The sequence below is a fragment of the Loxodonta africana genome, chromosome 11 (genome assembly GCF_030014295.1).
Source record: "Loxodonta africana isolate mLoxAfr1 chromosome 11, mLoxAfr1.hap2, whole genome shotgun sequence".
Lineage (NCBI taxonomy): Eukaryota > Metazoa > Chordata > Mammalia > Proboscidea > Elephantidae > Loxodonta > Loxodonta africana.
In genome coordinates this window covers 85,263,644-85,280,657 of record NC_087352.1, presented here as the reverse complement: position 1 = coordinate 85,280,657, position 17,014 = coordinate 85,263,644, and the positions used below count along the sequence as shown (strand labels likewise).

At 37.1% G+C, this 17,014-nt stretch overlaps 1 protein-coding gene across 5 annotated transcripts in view; it reads left to right on the top strand.

Moving 5' to 3' along the window:
* Positions 1-17,014, top strand: part of IMPACT (impact RWD domain protein) — a 30,766-nt gene that overhangs the window by 10,440 nt on the left and 3,312 nt on the right. For 4 of the 5 annotated variants that reach the window (XM_023543919.2, XM_023543920.2, XM_003406353.4 and 1 more), the window contains 6 exons: positions 825-910; positions 3,678-3,800; positions 5,651-5,748; positions 7,874-7,947; positions 11,118-11,208; positions 16,548-16,682. In XM_023543919.2, coding sequence (XP_023399687.2) covers positions 825-910; positions 3,678-3,800; positions 5,651-5,748; positions 7,874-7,947; positions 11,118-11,208; positions 16,548-16,682 — 607 coding nt within the window. Of the gene's footprint in view, positions 1-824; positions 911-3,677; positions 3,801-5,650; positions 5,749-6,755; positions 6,838-7,873; positions 7,948-11,117; positions 11,209-16,547; positions 16,683-17,014 lie in introns of those variants that run through there. The other variant, XR_010323480.1, reaches the window with a different exon arrangement.

Here is a 17,014-nt window from a genome sequence, read left to right as displayed (position 1 = left end):
TTTTAGAGGAAGGAGATAAGGGTGTTGCTATGAAGTAGTATGGTTATTTCTATAAACACACATATCAAAATTTAACTAAAAGGAGTGTCATTCTCTAATGAGTCGACACTTAGGCTTTTATTTCACTAAGGAGTCCATACTATTGCCATCATTTAATGTAACTCTATGGACATGACTTCAAAACCTGTGACATGGTCTTATACACAGTGATCCTTCAAGGTGAATTTAGTTATTTGAGGCAGCCAAACAGTATTCAGAACCAAAACGACTCAATTTGGTCAGTAGAATGTTTTGCCAAAAACAAGATATGAATATACAGTTATTGTATTGATTTTCTATTAAGTCTTGTAAACTGACTGTCTGAAGAAGTTCCCCAAATGCGCTGCGTTCTTCTTTGTCCAAATAAGTATACAAAATGATAATTGTACCAAATAAGTGGTTTGAAATTGTTCGAAAAGCTTTGAAAAGCAAGCAATGATTGGACATCAATACTGAGAATATATCCAGTGGTAGAAACTAAATCGCATTTACATCTATCGAGATCAAATCAGAAATTTTCTTCCTTCTTTGATACAACTCATCTGCTAATTTTAAGTAAGCAGTGTTAATTTTTATAGTCAGTTGGAATTTTAAATGTTGGCGTAAACAATCTGTATTAGATACTCATCCACAATGTTGGTAAATCGCATTTTTTGTAAATTTGTTTTTAAAAGACATAGTTAGGTTGCATATAATTTCTTGGATTGTAAATATATCTGTGTTTTCTTGAATTTAAGGAGGAAATCTTTTGAAATACCAATCTTGTTTTTCTGAATTTTGTTTAGACAAAACATTGGTGAAAGTATTCTTTACCTGTGGGTGGAGAAAGTAAGAGATTTTCTGATACAAAAGTCTCAGATGGCAGAACCAGGTAGGATTAAAAAATACTATCAGTGCTTTGTTAAACTTATAGTAATTAAAATTTCTTGTAGATACTTTGGTGGAAATTTTATATGAATCTGTATTCTGCTTTATGGTTTATATATGATAAAATATAAATTCCTCTGGAAAGTTCGTTTAGTCATGTAATTTATGGTTATTTCTTTCTATAAGGTTTAGCCTTTTTGATTTTATATTATACTTATATAGAAAAGGAGTTTTATGGTTAAATAACTTGAGTCAAAAATCCTCATTGTCTTTGGTTATTAAGGTTACATGAACCTCGTAACATGCCTTCTGAATTATTGGGCTGTATAAAATTTTTTTTTTTTTAATAAATCAGATATTGACTAAATGTCTACATGAGTCTAGTGTTTGACTAGACTAATGAGTCCAGCGTTTATAGAAAAAGAACATTGGAAAATAGTGACCAATATAAGGAAATAAAAATTGTCTTTGGAAATAGATTTTTTAAAAATCAAGAGATAATTTACATACTATATATTCACCCTTTAAGAGTCGAAGAGTATAAAATTCAGTGATTCTTAGTATATTCACAAAATTAATGAACCATTACAGCTACCTAATTTCAGAACATTTAAAAATTGGTATTTCACTCTATTAATTATTGTTTTATTGAACCTGTAAGCATGTGGCAACACGGTGATTGCTAACATTTCCTTTTACTTCGTTTTGTTAGTCTTTGTTCCATTTATCGCGAAGGCCTTTTAGAAAAGAAACTTGTTTTAACCTGATCTTATTTCCAAATAGAGTGTTTTTTTTTTTTTTTTACACTACTGGTAGAATTATTTTTAAATTGGGGAGAAGAGGAATTCTAAAAAAGTAACAGTAGTTTCCTTTTAAAATTTTCAGAAAATTATTCAGAGAATCATTTACTTAGTACTCCCTTGGCAAAATCATTATACATTTAAAGTTGATAGTAGTGTATATGTATTTTAAAACATTTTACCATTTTTCTATAGAAGCAAATATTTTTTACCACTTCTGTTACAATGCAAGAATTAAGTGGCATGAAGTTGTTATGTCCATGTAGCAATCTTTTTGAAGTATTTTCCGTAACTTTTTATGATTCAAGCCTGATTTTTACAGCATTTTAGGACATCTCTAGAGAAAAATGGTATCAAAAATTCTAAAAATAAAATACAAATTTGCCTATCTTCCATTCTAGTGTGCAGGACAGTTGCAAAAATGGAATGCATACCGGTAAAATCTGAGGACCCCAAAAAGCTTGGAACTTAGCTAATAGGAAGTTTTAAAAAATTGTTGGCTTAAAAATGATATTTTCCCTTTCCTACCTATACCCATAATTCAGTGTAGCCACTCTTTGAATTTTAGAGTAATTAGTTTGGGTTGTACAATTTATAAGTTTGAACTTCTAGATTTTGTTTGGAATTTTCTTTCTTTTTCGTTAAAGATTATTTTTCCTGACTTCATGTTAAAATAGAAGAATTAATATTTCTGAAGAACTGATTGAGCTAGTAATCAGGAAAGCTCATGAGAATTTCCTCTCTAGGGCTTCCATTTGAACAAGTATTTTATTTTGACTTTGCTATTGTCCTTAGTGCAGGTTTACTCTTTATATATTGCTTTTTCTAGCATAGAAATTTTAAATTTAAAAATAATCATACCCAATTACTTAAAATTTTTTAACGTTTTGAACTAATCTTAGACTTAAGTTGAAAAAATAGTACGAGTTCTCTTACATCCCTTGCCCTGCTTGTCTGTTAACGTCTTACATAATCTCTGCCTGGTATCAAGAACAGAAAATTAATATTGGGTACAATATCATTAACTAAAGAGCTTATTTGAATTTCACTCATTTTCCCTCTGATTTCCTTTTTCCTGTTCTAGGATCCTGTCCAGGATTGTACATTGCATTTAGTTGTTATTTCTCCCTAGTCTCCTCTAGCCTGTCAACAGTTCCTCAGTCTCCCTTTGATTTACATGACCTTGACACTTTTGAAGAGTACTGATCAGTTATTTTGTCAACCATCCCTCAATTTGAGTTTATCCGATGTTTTCTGATGATTGGAGTGAGATTATGCATTTTTGACAAGAATACCATTATTTATATATATCAGTATGGGCTCATGTATATTTATTTTATTCTACGGGTTAAAAGTCAGTACTATTATTGTTCAAAGTTTTCCAGTTTTGGCCTTTAGGAGCTCCTTTAGGGTGACTTCTGTGCTCTTTTTATAAGCCCTCATCTTGTTTTGAGTGCTCGCTCACTTTCTAGAACACAAAAGATATTCGAGGTTCATTTTGTATTTTCCTTACTCCAATCCAGGAATCAACCACTTCTTCTCGGAGCCGTGGTTCTTTCTATTGAGGAATGTTTAGACACCAAAAACTAAACCAAACTCATTGCTATGGAGTCAATTTTCACTCACAGGGAACTGCCCCATCAGGTTTCCAAGGAGCAGCTGGTGGATTTGAACTGTTGACCTTTTAGTTAGCAGCTGAGCTCTTAACACTGCACCACCAGGGCTCCATAGGACAGAGTAGAACTTCCCCATAGAGTTTCCAAGGCTGTAATCTTTACAGATGCAGACCATCACATCTTCTTCCTACTGAGCAGCTAGTGAGTTCGAACCACTGACCTTTTGGTTTATACCTGAGTGCTTAACCATTGCACCACCAGGGCTCCTTCTTTAGACACCAAGACCCAATAGTTTTTTAAGGGTAATTTCTTACTTGTTTTGGTAGACTAGTCATAATGTCTCATATCCACATAGAACCAGAAACAACCAAGAAGGCTGAAGAGGAAGAGTATGAAGATGAAGAAGATCTTGCTGTAGCATGTGATTCAGAAAGCCCAGTTAAAGAATTGGATGCTGAGACCAGTGAAAATAAAACAGGTATAGTATACTAACAAGTTTCTTTTGAAGAGTATGGGGTGGTAGTATTATATATTATTCTTTGGAATTATATAGAAATTTAGTAAAAGTCCAGGGCTCTACCCTGCTTTATCCTTGGGTAGTTCCCATTTTATTCATTTATATGTTTATGAATTTTTTTTTAATTAACTTTTATTAAGCTTCAAGTGAACGTTTACAAATCCAATCAGTCTGTCACATATAAGTTTACATACATCTTACTCCCTACTCCCACTTGCTCTCCCCCTATTGAGTCAGCCCTTTCAGTCTCTCCTTTAGTGACAATTTTGCCAGCTTCCCTCTCTCTCTATCGTCCCATCCCCCCTCCAGACAAGAGTTGCCAACACACACCTGATTTAATTAGCTCACTCTTCATCAGCATCTCTCTACCACCCGCTGACCAGTCCCTTTCATGTCTGATGAGTTGTCTTCGGGGATGGTTCCTGTCCTGTGCCAACAGAAGGTCTGGGGAGCATTGCCGCCGGGATTCCTCTAGTCGCAGTCAGACCATTAAGTATGGTCTTTTTATGAGAATTTGGGGTCTGCATCCCACTGATCTCCTGCTCCCTCAGGAATTCTCTGTTGCGCTCCCTGTCAGGTATATGTTTATGAATTTGATATAAGATTTCCTTGGGAAAACAGAATCCACTATTAAAAGAAAAAGAGTGAAAATCACAGTCATAATAAATAGCATTCAATTTATATTGGCCTTAGTGCTATATCTGGCTGTATTAGTACAGTGGTCACAATCAATTTAAGAACAGGATATCAGGGGAAAGATAAAGCATCCAGCCGGAACCTGGTTTCTGGTCCTATTCCTACCACAAACAGGTGCGGTGATTTTTTGGCAATTCGTTTAAACCTCTCCAGAACTGATTTTACACACATTGGTTGAAATATACTTTGTTAATTATCAGGCAAACTGATTTGATCAGATTCACCCAACCAGTGAATAGAAATAACCAAAAAAAAAAAACAAAAATAAAAAGAAACCAATCCTGTTGCCATCGAGTTGATTCCAACTCACAGTGACCCTTTGGGACAAAATGGAACTACTCCATAGGGTCTCCAAGGCTGTACATTTTACTGAAGCAGACTGCCACATCTATCTCCTGCACAGTGGCTGGTGGGTTCAAACTGCCGACCTTTTGGTTACCAGCTGAGCACTAGGAGGGAGCTTTTAATTCATTTTACTGAATAACTTTTCATCCTAACTGAAGGAGGTGGCAGCAGCCAGTTTCTCATTAAAGTTGAGTTAATCCATGATTCTTAAACTTTTTTAAGAGGCATAGTAGCAGGAAATCATGATGCTCTTTATGAAATACCAATCGGAGCATGATGTATTATCGATCTACTTAATTCCCTTATATGAAGTAGCAACAGTTTTATTAGCAGAAAACATTATATTACAGCTACACAATATGAAGTCATAGATTTTCCAACCCAGAGGTCATCAGCGGTAGAAAGGGTAGATAAATTGCGGTGTACTAGCAGTTCTTACACTTTTTGGTTTCAGGACTCCTTTAAATATTAGATAGTGTACCAACTTACACTCCTACAATAGTCCAGGGTTTGAGTCCCAGCCCACCACTTCTCCTGGGTGACCTTGGGCAGCTGTCAATCATAAGTATTGTTGTCCTATGTCCAGGACATTTGGAAACTTTTTACTTAAAGTTATAATTTAACTTTGAAGACAACTGCTCAAGGCTGTTTAAGTTGATTTGGCATGTAATTTACATTTCTTTCTTAGCTGCTTCCCCTTCCCCCCACCACTGCCACTTTTACATTCAGTAAGAATTTTAACAAAATAAACTTATTCTTTAAATTTATAGAAACAGAAGAATTACCTCCAATTGATCATGGCGTTCCTATTACAGACAGACGAAGCACTTTTCAGGCGCACTTGGCTCCAGTAGTTTGTCTCCAGCAGGTAAAGTTACTCTGTCCAGCTCATTTTGATGGTGTTTTATCAAAGTAATTCAAGTAAATATCCTTTATTTTTACTCTTATGTTTAATTTTCACATGTGATAAAAATTACTTGTCCTCTTTTCTACCCCCAAATTACTGTGACTCGTGAAAGGTTTATTTTGTTTCTGTCGTTTCTGTCAAAATTTTCTCTAAACTCTGATTAGAACTTAACCCTCTAATGAATTTTCAAACAACAGAAGCCCATCGTAGTGGTTGTAGAAAATGATGGTGCTTTCTAGCTTGTTAAAAAGACTGTCCTACAGAGGTGGAGTTCTATGAAACTAAGTCCATTCCATTGCTGCCCAGTCCAGGGGCAGTGGACAGGCTCGCTGAGCTCCATCTTCCTTACCTGAATTCCTTTTTCTTTCTTTTTCCTGATCTTAGATGACCTAGTCCCATCCAAAAATATAAAACGTGAGTCAAAAACTGTATTCCTAGGTCTCTGCCTTTCTCACTCTTCTCCGAAGATTCCTTTCTATCATCGAGTCCAACTTAAACTTTACCGATGTGAGAAACAATTTTAACGCTACCTGTAAAGTTAAATTAAAAAAGAAACACTCATTACCTTTGCAGAGGTTTTAAGCGTTAATCTCTGTCCTTTCGTCTCTATAGCTCCTCTGCTCTAAATTCTTATAAAGCCCTAACTTTCAGGAATTCAGTTCTTTGAAAGGCTACGCTTTTACTTTCTTGTAATCTCCTGAAGGGGATGTTTTTTCCTGCATTGACTTGTGGTAGAGATAACATCTTTGGTGCAACCTTCCGGGCTTTTCTCCCAGGAATCCTGTTTTGTCCTTGACCCTTGCTCATAATCTTGTTGCCAGGGTCTTCCTTAAACATTCTATTGTGAATCTCTTCACCCTGGATCCTCTTTCTGTTTCTGGTCACAGCCACTTAGACTTATAGAGTCATAATTTGTGAGAGCTGAAACAAATCTTAGGGGTCATTGTCTACTTCATTTTATTGATCAGGAATCTGAGGACCTGAAAGGTTAAAAAATGATGTACTCAAGATTGCACAACTTGTGATCCAAATTGGTCTACCTGTCTCCAGGTCAGTCTTCCCTGCCTCCAACATGTATTTCCTGCTCCGTATCCATTCTAACCTTTCTGAAAGGTCTGACCACGAATCACTCCCCCGCCCTCTACAATCTTTGCCAACTTCTTTTGTGTACAAGGGAAAGTTTAAACTAAGTAAATTTTAGGCCCTTTGTGATATGACCCTAGCTTATCATTCTTGACACATCTGTCATCTTCCCATTCCTACTCTAAGTTACAGCTACGTAAAACTGTTGTTCACTTCCCAAGACTTTCTCTTTTATGTTCTTGTTAAGGTTGCCAGATAAAGTACAGAATGCCTAGTTAAACTTGAATTTCACATAAAAAAACATTATTGCATGACATACTTATACCAAAAATTATTTGTTTTTTTTATCTGAAATTCAAATTTAATTGGACGTCCTCTATTGTATTTTTATTTGCTAAGTTTGGGAACGCTAGTCCCTGTATTTGCACATATTATTTCCTCTGAGTGGACTGCCTCCTTCAGGCGCCACTGCATAGTCCCTTCTGATGCAGGAAACTACCACTTGATCTTTGCAGGCCTGCCTCGTGTTACCTCCTCCGTGCACCTTGCTGTACTCCCAGAGAGAGTTTTGGTTATATAACATTTGGCACATGCCAGTATTGTGCACCGTGGATACATTAATTTGGTAAATTTGCAGAATTAATTTTTAGAAATTCTGACATTTACATTTAATATTCTCTACATGGGGGACAAAATTTTTATACACATATGCCTTAGTGATGGTTAGAGCTCAAATATTTGTTGGTAATTTGTGCTCAATATATGAGTTCTGTCAATTTTATATCAGTCGACAGTACCAATTTCTGCCCCTAAAATAGGGAGAAAACTTTGGAAATAAATTTTTCACAATCTAGAGGTTCTTCAAGTAGCTGCTTATTTTAATACAACAATATTAAACGTATCAATTGTATTTATATCACTATGGTTTAAGATATTTTTCCAGCATTTATATACAGAGCAAATAAAAAACATCAGTTTATTTGTATTTACTTTTTTTTTTAAGGTGAAAATGGTTCTTTCCAAATTGTATGAGAATAAGAAAATAGCTAATGCCACCCACAACATTTATGCATACAGGTGAGTGACTATCACAATGTTAGGGATGTGTAATTTGGAAAAAACGAGGAAAATGATACATGATTTTTTTAAAATGACTATGATGTATATATTTTTCATTACAAAAGTAATGGACATGTATAGAATACTTCAAAAAAAGAATAATTAGAGGGAAAATCAGCCATTTTCTGCTATTTAAATTGTAACTTTAATATTTCGATATATTTCCTTTCTGTCTTTTGTATGGAAAGTTAATTTTTTCAATACTGTTGCATTTTATTTTTTCAATACTGTTGTATTTTTTTTTCTTAATTTAGCAACAGCTTTTTTCCCATGTTATAATTTGCTTTGTAGGTACTGTTTTAATGGTTGTATAATATTTGTTTGAGGCTCTATGTTACAATTTACTTACCTGTATGCAAATTTAGTACAGACTTAAAAGAACATAGCTTAGGCCTAAAATAGAGTATAGACATAGAGATTTGGTGCAAATTAAAAATATGATTAAGACTATTGGTAAAATGTAGGCTCTCCAAAACTCAGAAGACTACAAAAAAAAAATCAGTTGCTTTGGATAGGTGAGTTATTACTAAGTTCGCAGACCTTTTAAGTGCCAAAACTTACAAAAAAGTATTTGTTATATAATCCCCTTCTTTAAAGAGTATCACTCAATAGAATTCTGATGTTTTCTTGATGCATCAGGGTCATCTGTATGAAAACAAGGGGTTATACTGTGCTCTCAGTGATTGGAACATGCTGTAGAAGTCGTAATAGTTCACCATTCATTCATTCCACTCACTTATTGCGTTCTTCCTTTGTGCTAGGCACTTTACATAAGTTATTTCTGATTATTTCTGTAGTTCTGCCACTGTAAAGAGGTTAACTTTTTCAAGATCATGTAGTTATTAAGTGGTAGAGCTGAATTTGGTAATCTACTTTCATTTCTCTCTTTAATTTACTCCGACATGGCAGTGTAGCTGCACCTTCAGTAATTGTTTTACATAATGTTGGCCCTAAGTTATCAAAGCTAAATGGCATGCTAGATATTCTGTCTCAGGCCTCAGATTTTAAAATTGTAAGTTCTTGTGACTGATTTTGTAGTTTTTGTCTTTCCATATTAGTAAGTGATCAGCTGTCACTTCTCACAGATGTTATCCCAGTCCACCAACCCCTCCCCTCAGCCCCTGTCATATAATTGAATCTTGGAAACGAAATGGCTTAGCTTATCAGAATTGTGTCAGATAAGACTAAAATGGCACAAAGTGGAGGCCTGAGGGCTCCCCCCGGGAGTAAAATAAATGAACTTCATTTGGTACATGGTCTTTGTGATACGTATTTTAAATGCTTAAGATCCTTTTAAGGTTACTTCCTGGTTTTGGGGCTGTGTTTCCACTTTGGAGTTACGGGGCGCTCTTCAGGCTACTGGTACACAGCCATTGGATGCCGCACCATTATCTTCCTGGCATGTGAGGAAAGGGTTAGTGAAAATTTCCATGGGTTAATTTTAACTAAACAGTACTGATTGTATAGTCAATTAAAAAATTTGTTAGATAAAATGATGGTGTTTGATTGTAATTACAGCCTAATCTAAACCAACCACTTCCTCCTTTTTGCCTTAAATTTGTCATATACAATTTTGTTTAACAGTACTAATTTTCTTTTCCTCAAATGAGGTCAACCGTAAATAATAGAGCCTAGTCATAGTAGATGGTCAGCAAATATTTATTCATTGAATGAATATTACTGTAATAATATACTTAATATAATTGACTTAGGTATGTAGATAAAGGTAGTTTATAGCTTTTTATGGCCACCGCTCACAGGATATCTGTGGCACATTAGCATGGTCCTAGGTGGTGCTACCATTCGTAGAGACCAAGGAAATCCATTAGATGGCATACCTTAACTTGCACTATTTCCTTGTTTATATCTCACACTTATTTGCCTCGCTGTTCTATCTACTACGCTGTAGGCCCTACATTATTATTCCAAATACTAACTTCCTACCCAAAACCCTAGAAAATATAAAAGGATAAAAATACCATGCTTTATCTCTAATACTGATAACTATCCAGGGGAAAATTATAAAGAGAATATATCGCCTAATTCTTACTCAGAATAGGGAAAATAGAGAAATATGCTTGATGGCTTGAATAATATGTGAGGAGAGTATAAAATATTATGTTGGTTTTTGTCGCCTTCATCTTTTTTAAAGGCATTTTGTCTATCTTACTAGATCTTATGCTCTTTGAAGACAGGAGTTCACCATGTATTTCTTTTTATATCATTTCATAGTTCTTATTGCCCTGGTGGAAACCCTGGTGGCATAGTGGTTAAGAGCTATGGCTGCCAAGCAAAAGGTCGGCAGTTCAAATCCACCAGGTGCTCCTTGGAAACCATTTGGGGCAGTTCTACTGCCTAGAGGGTCACTATGAGTTGGAATTGACTCGATGACAACGGGTTTGGTTGGGTTTTTGGTATCACCCTGGTGGAAATCCTGGTTGTATAGTGGTTAAGAGATATGGTTGCTAACCAGAAGGTTGGCGGTTCGAATCCACCGGGTGCTCCTTGGAAACCCTATGGAGCAGCTGTACTCTGTCCTACACGGTTGCTATGAGTCAGAATTGACTTGATCACAACAGTTTTGATTTGGTTTGGTTTATTGCCCTGATAGCGCAGTGGTTAAGAGGTGGACTGCTAATCAAAAGGTCAGCAGTTCAAATCCACCAGCTGCTCTTTGGAAACCCTATGGGGCAGTTCTTCTCTGCTTTATAGGGTTGCTATGAGTCATGGGTTTGGGTTTGGTTTATTATGTATAATGCTTTTATTCAGTATATACTCAATAAGTATTTTTGAGTGACTGCTCACTGTAACATCATGGCATCAAGACTAAATTATTTGAAGCAGGGGAAGTGTCAAATGTATAAACTCACCTTCCCATAATATAGCATATTTGATTTAAAGGAGCTGCCTTAGAGATTCTTAGTTGTCCCAAATAAAAAGGTAAAATATTACTAGATAGTAAATTATCAGTGAAAAAATATCTAATGTATAATTTAAGAAGTTTTTTTTTTTTTTAAACAAAAATACTTGAGAAGTAACCAGATCAATGGCAGTAAATATTGAGGACTAAATTTTATTACACAATATTTTGAGGTTTTAAAGTGCAACACTTCTGTGTGTGTTTCCAGAATTTATTGTGAGGATAAACAGACCTTCTTACAGGACTGTGAAGATGACGGGGAGACAGCAGCTGGTGGGCGTCTTCTCCACCTCATGGAGGTAAGTGAAATTAAGCCCTGTTAATTCAGTTTCTAAATGAGCCGTAAAATTTCTCAACGAAACGAAACTCCATTAGGAATAAGTAAGTCAGTTAAACTGTGTAACAGAAACTGTCTTTGATTTAGTTAATTTGTAAACGTTGAATGAAATTTTTGTCCACTGGATATGGAGTAGAAAGCAAAGGGTTAATGACAAGTCTTGTCTTCTCCACCTTTTTCCAACTGATGTTGTTAGCCCCTGTCAAGTCAGCCCCCAGCTCATGGGTGATCCCTTGCACAACAGCATCTTAACTCTTGTGGTCCATAGGGTTGGCTGATTTTCCAGGCATTTCTTCCTAGTCAGCCTTAGTCTGGAAACTATGCTGAAACTTGTTTAGCATCATAGCAACATTCAAGCCTCCAGTGACAAATGAGTATTGGGTGTACTTGAGTGTATTGACAGGGAATCAAACCTGGGTCTCCTGCCTGGAAGGCAAGAATTCTATCACTGACCACCATTGTGCCCATTCAACTCATGTTGTTGTTGTTGTTAGGTGCCGTCGAGTCAGTTCCGACTCATAGCAACCCTGTGCACAACAGAATGAAACACTGCCTGGTCCCGTGCCATCCTCACAATCGTTGTTATGCTTGAGCCCATTGTTGCAGCCATTGTGTCAATCCACCTCGTTGAGGGTCTTCCTCTTTTCCGCTGACCCTGTACTCTGCCAAGCATGATGTCCTTCTCCAGGGACTGATCTCTCCTGACAACATGTCCAAAGTGTGTAAGACGCAGTCTCGCCATCCTTGCTTCTAAGGAGCATTCTGGTTTTACTACTTCTAAGACAGATTTGTTCGTTCTTTTGACAGTCCATGGTATATTCAATATTCTTCGCCAACACCACAATTCAAAGGCGTCAACTCTTCTTCGGTCTTCCTTATTCATTGTCCAGCTTTCACATGCATATGATGCGATTGAAAATACCATGGCTTGGCACCTTAGTCTTCAGGGTGAAATCTTTGCTCTTCAACACTTTGAAGAGGTCCTTTGCAGCAGATTTGCCCAATGCAATGCATCTTTTGATTTCTTGACTGCTGCTTCCATGGCTGTTGATTGAAATCCTTGACAACTTCAATCTTTTCTCTGTTTATTATGATGTTGCTCATTGGTCCGCTTGTGAGGATTTTTGTTTTCTTTACGTTGAGGTGTAATCCGTACTGAAGGCTGTGGTCTTTGATCTTCATTAGTAAGTGCTTCAAGTCCTCTTTACTTTCAGCAAGCAAGGTTGTGTCATCTGCATAACACAGGTTGTTAATGAGTCTTCCTCCAATCCTGATGCCCTGTTCTTCATATAGTCCAGTTTCTCGTATTATTTGTTCAGCATACAGATTGAATAGGTATGGTGAAAGAATACAACCCTGACGCACACCTTTCCTGACTTTAAACCAATCAGTATCCCCTTGTTCTGTCCAAACAACTGCCTCTTGATCTATGTAAAGGCTCCTCATGAGCACAATTTAGTGTTCTGAAATTCCCATTCTTCGTAGTGTTATCCATAGTTTGTTATGATCCACACAGTCAGATGCCTTTGCATAATCAATAAAACACAGGTAAACATCCTTGTGGTATTCTCTGCTTTCAGCCAGGATCCATCAGACATCAGCAATGATATCCCTGGTTCCACATCCTCTTCTGAAACCGGCCTGAATTCTGGCAGTTCCCTGTCGATATACTGCTGCAGCCATTTTTGAATGATCTTCAGCAAAATTTTGCTTGCGTGTGATATTAATGATATTGTTCTATAATTTCCACATTCAGTTGGATCACCTTTCTTGGGAATAGGCATAAATATGGATCTCTTCCAATCAGTTGGCCTGGAAGCTGTCTTCCATATTTCTTGGCATAGATGAGTGAGCACCTCCAGCACTGCATCTGTTTGTTGAAACATCTCAATTGATAGTCCGTCATTTCCTGGAGCCTTGTGTTTTCACCAATGCCTTCGGAGCAGCTTGGACTTCTTCCTTCAGTACCATTGGTTCCTGATCATATGCCACCTCTTGAAATGGTTGAATATCGACTAATTCTTTTTGGTATAATAACTCTGTGTATTCCTTCCATCTTCTCTTGATGCTTCCTACATCATTTAATATTTTCCCCATGGAATCCTTCACTATTGCAACTCGATGCTTGAATTTTTGTCAGTTTGTCGTACTGTGGGGGCTTGTGTGTTGCTGTGATGATAGAAGCTATGCCATTGGTATTTAGATACCAGCAGTGTTACCCATGGAGGACAGGTTTCAGCTGAGCTTCCAGACTAAGACAGACTAGAAAGAAGGACCCGGCAGTCTACTTCTGAAAAGCATTAGCCAGTGAAAACCTTATGAATAGCCGCGGAACATTGTCTGATATAGTGCTGGAAGATGAGCCCCCCAGGTTGGAAGGCACTCAAAAGATGACTGGGGAAGAGCTGCCTCCTCAAAGTAAAGTTGACCTTAATGACGTGGATGGAGTAAAGCTTTCGGGACCTACATTTGCTGATGTGGCACGACTCAAAATGAGAAGAAACAGCTGCAAACATCCATTAATAATCAGAACCTGGAATGTACAAAATATGAATCCAGGAAAATGGGGGATCGTCAAAAATGAAATGGAACACATAAACATCAATACCCTAGGCCTTAGTGAGCTGAAATGGACTGGTATTGGCCATTTTGAATCAGACAATCATATAGTCTACCATGCTCGGAATGACAACTCAAAGAGGAGTGGTGTTGCATTCATCGTCAAAAAGAACGTTTCAAGATCTATCCTGAAGTACAACGCTGTCAGCAATAGGATAATATCCATACGCCTACAAGGAAGACCAGTTAATACAACTATTATTCAAATTTATGCACCAACCACTAGGGCCAAAGATGAAGAAATAGAAGATTTTTATGAGCTGCTGCAGTCTGAAATTGATCGAACATGCAATCAAGATGCATTGATAATTACTGGTGATTGGAATGCAAAAGTTGGAGACAGAGAAGAAGGATCAGTAGTTGGAAAATATGGCCTTTGTGATAGAAACAATGCCAGAGATCGAATGATAGAAGTTTGCAAGACCAACGACTTCTTCGTTGCAAATACCTTTCACCAGCATAAACGGCGACTATACACATGGACCTCACTAGATGGAACACACAGAAATCAAATTGACTACATCTGTGGAAAGAGATGATGGAAAAGCTTAATATCATCAGTCAGAACAAGGCCAGGGGCCGACTGTGGAACGGACCGTCAATTGGTCATATGCAAGTTCAAGCTAAACTGAAGAAAATCAGAGCAAGTCCGCGAGAGCCAAAATATGACCTTGAATATATCCCACCTGAATTTAGAGACCATCTCAAGAATAGATTTGATGCATTGAACACTAGTGACCGAAGACCAGACGAGTTGTGGAATGACATCATCCATGAAGAAAGCAAGAGGTCATTGAAAAGACAGGAAAGAAAGAAGAGACCAAGGTGGATGTCAGAGGAGACTCTGAAACTTGCTCGAGTGTCGAGCAGCTAAAGCAAAAGGAAGAATTGACGAAGTAAAAGAACTGAACAGAAGATTTCAAAGGGCCTCTCGAGGAGACAAAGTATTATAATGACGTGTGCAAAGAGCTGGAGATGGAAAACCAAAAGGGAAGAACATGCTCGGTGTTTCTCAAGCTGAAAGAACTGAAATTATTCAACTCATAGATACCTGATTGTCTTCAACTCTGGGCAATGTTCTCTTTTTTTTTTTTTTACTTATTTGGCAATTTCTCCATCTTTGTTTTCTCTGTACTGTTTGTGGAACTCATGTTAGTTAGATATTGGTCTTTCTGGATAGATCCAGAATGTTTCTTTTTTATTGTCTATCCGATTGTCTTTGTTTTAACCTCTGAGAGGTTGTCTTAGTCAAAACAACTTGACTATTTTCCACAACTTCTGTTGAATTTTAGGTTTTTTTTTTAGTAACTGCATGTCTTAGTCATCTAGTGCTGCTGAAACAGAAATACCATGAGTGGATGGCTTTAACAAAGAGACTTATTCTCTCACAGTTGAGTAAACAAGTCCAAATTCAGGGTGTCAGCTTGTGGGGAAGGCTTTCTCTCTGTTGACTCCAGGGGAAGGTCCTTGTCATCAGTCTTCCCCTTGATTGAGGAGCTTCTTGGAGCAGGAACCCCAGGTCCAAAGAACATGCTGTGCACCCGCTGCTGCTTTCTTGGTGGTATGAAGTTCTCATGTTTGTCTGCTGGCTTCTCTCTTTTATATCTCAAAAGAGATTGGCTTAAAACACAATCTAATCTCGTAGTTGAATCCTGCCTCATTAACATAACTGCCACTAATCCCATCTCATTAACAGCATAGAGAATTTACAACACATAGGAAATGCACATCCAGTGAGGAAATGGTGGACAGTCGCACAATACTGGGAATCAAAGCCTAGCCAAATTGATATACATATTTTTGGGGGACAGAGTTCACTCAATGACATCATGTATTTAATTTTCAAGAGTTCTTTCTTACTCTTTATTTTTCCTTTTTCATAGTGTCCTGTTCTAGTTTTATGGATGCAATGTCTTCTAAAATTTCTGAGTATATATATATTTTTTATACTAATTAGAGTTTTTTTTGTTTTTTTTTTTTAAAGGTGTTTTTTTCCTTAAAATTTTCCTGGTCAACTTTAGTTTGAATTGTCCTTTCTCTTTTATATTTCTGGATTTTCATAATCCATCTGGCGATCATTGTCCATTGATTTTAAGAATAATTTTTTTTTGTCTAAGGCAGGTGTTACAGGGTCTTCTGCTGTTGTATGTGGCGATTTGTTTTCTAAACAGAACTTTCCTTTGAATAGAAACTCTGTATGTGGGCCAGGCTTGTAGATTTAAGGACTTCACTTTAAAGGCAGCATTTGACAAAATGTCAAAATGAGGAAGGCTTTACTGGTATGTACCAGTGGTTGCTCTTTTCAGCCCCGTTCTCTGCAGTAGTTTGTTCAGCAGCTGGTTTTTTGTTGCTTGGCCTAAGGGTAACAGGGTAAACTGAGCTATTCTGGTTGAAGTCATGAAGGATTGGAACCCTGCCTGCTTGGGCTGCATTCTGCCTGCGTACCCCAAATTTTGGAATCTTAGGACAACAGGGAGCACAGTGTTTATTTTCCAAGCTCCTTTCTTGTTCTACTGTCCCATCCTCTGAATTGTTGATAACCTTACTCACTACTTACTCTCGTGGTTCTGCCATGAAAGTCACTGGAAGATTTCATGTGGGATTCGATTGTATATTTGTGTTATTTCTCTCTTCTTTAAAACTTTTATTATATATGTATCTCTATGCTTCGGAAAATAACAGATTTTGAATGTGAAGAATGTCTTGGTGATAGTATCACGCTGGTATGGAGGTATTCTGATAGGACCAGATCGCTTTAAGCATATCAACAACTGTGCCAGAAACATACTCCTGGAGAAGAACTATATAACTTTACCGGTAAGTGGTTATTAATCATAAATCTAGAAAGGTTCTTATCAGTGCCTGTGGAGTAAAACAAAACAAAACAAAAGACAGAAAATTAAGAACAAGTCAGAATGCGTGTGGTGCATTTAGAGAACCCTTCGGACTAGGAAGCTGGTGATTCAGGTTCTACTCTAAAGATTGTGACTCGCCAGTTGTGTGACCTTGGACAGATCACTTAAGCTCTTTGAATCTTAGTTTCATAGATTCATAGAGTTTCATAATTAGAGAAACTTTCAAGACCACCTAGTTCCCACCCCATGAAATTGAGGCCCAGAGAGGTTGTACCAACGATAGAGTACTATGCT